The sequence below is a fragment of the Cucurbita maxima genome, unplaced genomic scaffold (genome assembly GCF_002738345.1).
Source record: "Cucurbita maxima cultivar Rimu unplaced genomic scaffold, Cmax_1.0 Cma_Scf00008, whole genome shotgun sequence".
In the NCBI taxonomy this organism is placed as follows: domain Eukaryota; kingdom Viridiplantae; phylum Streptophyta; class Magnoliopsida; order Cucurbitales; family Cucurbitaceae; genus Cucurbita; species Cucurbita maxima.
In genome coordinates, this window is record NW_019272024.1 from 2,553 (window position 1) to 8,294 (window position 5,742).

The following is a 5,742-nucleotide window of genomic DNA, read 5'->3' on the forward strand; positions in this document are numbered from 1 at the left end:
ATGTTAGATGTATGGGCTTTGATCAACTTCAACTGAAGGAATAATAAGTGAAAATAACGTAATTAACAAATTCAAAGAGGTTAGCATTTGATGGTTTGAAATAAGTCAATCCCCCGCTTATCAAACTTCAACACGAAAGAACCATGCAAAAAATAATAATAATATCAAATTTTTTATGAACTAGAAAATGTGAGTGGAATGGACTGGGATAATTTGACATAAATACTCTCAAAAGAAAAATATATATTTATAAAAAAAAAAAATAGAAATTTGTAGAATAGTGACAGTTTTTTTCATCTCAGAATAAAACAAGAATTGCCCAAACAGAAATGAAAGCACCAACTATTTATATAACGGTATTCAATGGAAAGCAGTCTCACCATCAAACATAACTAATCAAGTGAAAATCATGCAGCCGCTGAGCCAGGCAAAAGGCCACTGTGCCGGAGCAGTGGTTCTGGTGAAGGTTCCCGCCCTCGAAATTCAACAAAAACCTAAATAATAGACACCGTTCAGTTAGTCAACATTGACCACATCTTAAAGATCCTTTTCTTCGACAATAACTGTAATTTATTAAGAATGTATATTAACTGAGAAAGGGAAATTTTGTGGTTAGTTTGAATAGGACAACTTCATAGGCCAAATTAATATGAATTTGCTAGAAGATATTAGATCGAACTAGGATTAGTTTGTTTCTAACATATAAAAACATCAATTCTGGCAAACTTCAATAATGATTACTTCCAACAGAAATTAAATTGAACTATCTCACCTCCAATGGAGCTCTTCCCCCTCCAAGAGCAAGAATGGTTTCTCGGAATCTATGACCAGTTTCCTTTACAGCCTATAGATGAAAGAAAAAAAAATGGAGAAAGAAAATAGAGAATCAGAAATGCAAACAAAAAGAAAAATTAATCGAGGCACAAGCATTATGCCCCAAAAAAGCTAATTAGGCATGGGCCCACTTGAGGTTAACTCATTTTGCTTGTTTAATCAGGCATGCTGCACAATAGTGTCCATTCATGTAACGTGGCAAACCTCAAGCTCTAAGACTATAGTAGATGTTGAAGTAAAGCATTTAACCAATCTCCATGAAGACAAGCCCGCAATTAACCAATCTCCATGAAGACAAGCCCGCATTTAACCAATCTCCATGAAGGTAAGCCCAACGTAGATAGGATACTCGATAAGTAAACATAAAATTCAAGAACAAGGTCAACAATAATGACAAACACATTCCAACATACCTTGCTATCATTCAACCCAGCATCCTCAAATGCAGAAAAGGCATCTGCCGACAAAACCTCCGCCCACTGCAACACATCAATTGTTAGAGTAGGATTTAAAGGGAGAAAACATTAGATCGGAAAAGAGTTCCAGTCATTCGAACACTTTACAGCAAGATTAGAATGGATTGTAAAATTTCTCATTGTAATAAAAAGTAATAAATATAAACTTATGAAGTGCACTTGCTAAACGTGATTTACGACGCAGTGGTGCAACACTTGCACTTGCCCACAAGCAAGACAGCCAACTTAAACTTAAGATCGTCTATGACACAATGGCCCTATCTCACAACCTTCACCCACGTGTCTAACAAAATGATTAAAAAAACGTGGTCAAAGAAAATATTTTGAACATTGAGAAACATTTTGATAAACATGGCTTTACAAGAATAAAACTTTAAGGTAGGACGGATGACGAGCAGTAGTATCCTCTATAGTACTTTCAGAGGCATAGCCCTCCACAAGAGAGAGCATAAAAGCAATGAGAAAACATAGAAGCATTGTTTTTTGAAAATTATTCCCAATGTGATATTTGTATCGCTTGGGGGGCTTTTATTCAATCTTCCTAGGCTTCTTTGTTTTCCTTTGGCATCTTTCCTTCCTTACTCCTTTTGAAGATTTGTCTGGAACGTTTTATCCTTAGTATTAGATTAAAAATAAAATTAAAATTAAAAAGAGAGAGAGAGGCTGACGGGAGGAATGTCATATATTGATCCCACCCAAACGAGTGACCAAATAAGGAGTTCAACTTTTTGGGACAGTTAGCTCCACAGAACACCCATACAGAAGTCCTAAGCAATAGCTCCATTGCCAGCTTAAAGTGTTAGGACAGGAGGATAAAACAAGTAATTTTATACAAGGACAAAAAATGGCCCTCCATGAAGCATTTCAGACAATATGGAAAATGCGGTACAAGATTCTCGTATTCTTCTGCAAGACTAAAACTTTCAAGAGTATGTATATATGTAATTGACTACCATTATAAATAAGGGAGCTGTTTAGAAGTCCCCAATTTTCAACAATAATAAACAGTTAAAATATTTTTGGATTAACTACTATGAAAGTTGTTCTCAAAACATTTATGCATAGTTGCAAAATAATCAATATTGATAGTTAACTTCCTCCATAAATTGATATAAATATCCTGCAAAACAAATAGTCAATCCAGAATGCTGCTTTGCAACACAATAAAGTCATAAATGAAAGACACGGCTTGTGAAAAAGGCATACCTTATAACTGTAATATCCTGCGGCATATCCACCTAAAGGAAAGAAGAACAAGAACAGAAGTTCATGACTACTTTATAATATAGGAATCAAATGGAATGGAGGAGCTTTTATACCAAATATTTGATAAACGTTCAAAGACGAACCTGCAAAAATATGGCTGAAACTACACAGGAATTTATCATCTGCTAAAGGAGGTAGCACTTGTGTTTTTTTGCACACTCTTTGGTCAACCGCATAGATCAACTCAGGCTCACCAGGAACATATTTAGTGTGAAGCTCCAAATCAACACTTGCAAACCTAAGCTGCAAATTACAATAGCCAGCAGGAGAATCAAAATTGTTTGTTGTTTTGTTGCCACATTCACGTGTGCTTGCAATCATCAAACCTGTATCTTTTCCTTTTATGATAAGAAGCATGTCGTTAAGGAGAATATTAAAAAAATAATAATAACAAATAAAGAAGTGTACCTCCCCCACCAAGAAAGGCAGGGTTGTATGAAATTATACGCTTCATTAAAAAAAATCACAGAAGTGTGCAAAAAAAAAAAAAAAAAACTCCCTCTACATTGTCTATGGAGTTTAAAGAAAGAGGGGCCCAATAGGCAAAAGAAATAGTGAAAAAAACTCGTGCTACTGTCTCTAAAAAAGAGATCCCTTGTGATATTGGTCATGATGCTAATAAGACACCACCCACAAGGAGTATTGAGAAGAATATTCAAGAAAGAGATGCAAAAACTACAAAATTCCAAATTTCTTGTTCTCTTTTGTCTGTTTGAAAGAGTCTCTTGTTTTTTACCAACCCAACTTCTCAAAATAAAACACAAACCACGTACCTCCAACTTCTCAGAATAAAGCACAACCCACAAACCTCCAAAGGGTTCAAGCTTTCAAATGCAAACCACAAAGAAGCGTACTAATATCTGTTTTAACATTACGTGGAAAACCTGAAACTCAAAAGGTGCCAAGAAGTCTGCAGGATTGACTCTTAGAGAATGCCGGCCCTTTATAGCCAAGTCACAAACAGCTCCAAACTTCTATCAAAGAGCCGCTTCTGTCCCTCCCAATTAGCTGAGGAAGAAGCATTATGACAGCAGAAACGCATGCACAAAAGGCTGAATAAGGGTGATGAAATATTAGTTTCTTCCATCCTAACGTTGCATAAATTTAACTGAAGAGAAGCTTTGGCATTCTGTCAACGAACTTGGTACAGATAAGTCCCCTAAACCCAGATGGATTTGCTACTAACTTCTTTAGAAAAATCTTGAAACTTCTTTACGGACAACATCAGCTTCCGTGAATTGGGCATGCATCTCCAACACCAATTTTTCATCATTATAAACAACAAATTAAGGTTTTTAGCAACTTAGGGTCCTTGGACAAAAATACACACTGATCCGTTTCCTTTTCATATTCGTGGTCAAAGAAACATCATATGCGTGGTTTTACATTGAAGAGTTAACACCTTCCATAGAATATTGGCTAGGAGTCCACGGCGTTTGAGTCATTTGTATGTATTTTGTATAGGAGGACAACAAAGGTCTTGATCATCTTTTTTTGGAGTAATGATTTTGCCAGACTGTCATTTGGAGTAGCTTCTTTGAAGGGTTCAATTTTTGTTTTACCAACTTTCAGAGTTGCAGGGAGACCATCGAGGATCTTCTTCTCCATTTTCCTCTCTGTAAGAAAGGGCTCCTTTTGTGGCAGGCTAGGGTGATCGCTATTTTGTAGAATCTATAGTATGAAAGAAATGATAGGATCTTTCGGGTTTGAGAAAGGTTTCACGCGATGTATGATCCTTTTTTATATTCTATGTTCCTCTCAGGGTTCGATGACCAAGCCTTTTTGTAATTACACTCTTAGTTTCATTTTACTTGACTAGAGCCCTTTTGTAGGCATTCCTTTTGTATGTCGTTGTATTCATTTCTTTCCTCTCAATGAAACAGTTTTTCATTTTTATTATAAAAATAAAAATAATTAAATAAACAGTATAGTGGCCAGCCCACTGTTGTCTTGCGTTGTTATCTAGAGGAATCCTTACAACTTACATGTTCCTAACTCATCTATAATTCATCTACAATTCGATGATACCATCCTCCCCTCCTCTCACCCTCCCGGGGTAAACACATAAACACAACCTAGACAATCTATTCAATCCTACCAATCTTGTTGAAGAAACATAAAGCATAATAAACCACAAGAAGTCTGGATTTCTTTTACCATCAATGATGATGCGTTCTCCATTTGGAGACGCTTAGAATTCTCAAGGCCAAAAACTTTGAACCGATGCAGGCAATCGATTGGAAGATAGATGATAGAATTGGGGGATGAAAGACGACAAACGTGTGTTGAAAAAATTAGTTTCTCTGGTATATCATGCGAATAAAATTCAATAAAATCAAGAATTCACCCAGAAAAGTGAAATTGAGCAAAAAAAACCCATACAGATTCTTAGTCAGACCCTGCATGCTAATCCATGGAATCATGAGCAAAGATGTGGAAGCCAGCAAAAACAACAAAGAAAAATATAGAAGCAAGCACAGACGCAAGGAAGGTGGAAAAGGACACGAAGATGGCATACAAAAACCATATAATAGACGATGGAAAGTCGTAGCCAAAGCCTTAGTTCAGAAAAAGGATGATCGAAAGGGAAGACCAGTCGCATAAAAATGAATACATGAGCGAAGTTGCACATGCAAAATAGTGGTAACATGGTAAAAATGAAAACTTGAGCAGGAAAGAACACAATGAAATGAACTAAACATATGACTAAAAGAAACAAGCAAACTATGTTGTCCATGTAATAAAACCAAAAATATACAAGACAAAAGCAAGGGCCATAAAAAAATGATACAATACCTAAAACATTACTGACCTGACGAAGACTCAAGGAACCTGCACGAAATGTCCTAGCTGTAAGAAGTTTGAAGTAAACTTCTTCAGGGAGGCTTTCCCCCGTTTCATAGTGCTTCGCAATGCTCATCAAAGTCTCTCTACAGAAGTTATAAGGTTCATAACAATGGATCAGTTAATCAGCCGAAGAGAAATAGAAAGATCACACTATATTGGAATGGCAAAAATTTAAGCTATTGAGCACGTTAGTGCTTTTTATTTTTTAACTAGAAACAATATCATTCAGGATATTCACAATATGAAGTCACAAAAGAGAAGATAAAATACAATTTAAAGGAACTACAAAAAGGAAAAAAAAAAAAAAAAAAAGAAAACT

The 5,742-nt window shown here is 35.8% G+C and overlaps 1 protein-coding gene across 1 annotated transcript in view; it reads right to left on the minus strand.

Annotated features, from left to right (window-relative positions):
• Nucleotides 1–249: 249 nt before the first annotated feature.
• LOC111482754 (probable cytosolic oligopeptidase A) overlaps nt 250–5,742 on the minus strand; it is a 16,820-nt gene continuing 11,327 nt past the window's right edge. Inside the window, exons 12-17 of the mRNA XM_023128682.1 lie at nt 5,389–5,506; nt 2,660–2,819; nt 2,517–2,548; nt 1,248–1,313; nt 773–844; nt 250–494 (exon numbers count right to left, since the gene is read on the minus strand). Coding sequence (XP_022984450.1) covers nt 408–494; nt 773–844; nt 1,248–1,313; nt 2,517–2,548; nt 2,660–2,819; nt 5,389–5,506 — 535 coding nt within the window. The 3' untranslated portion in view covers nt 250–407. The remainder of the gene's footprint in view (nt 495–772; nt 845–1,247; nt 1,314–2,516; nt 2,549–2,659; nt 2,820–5,388; nt 5,507–5,742) is intronic.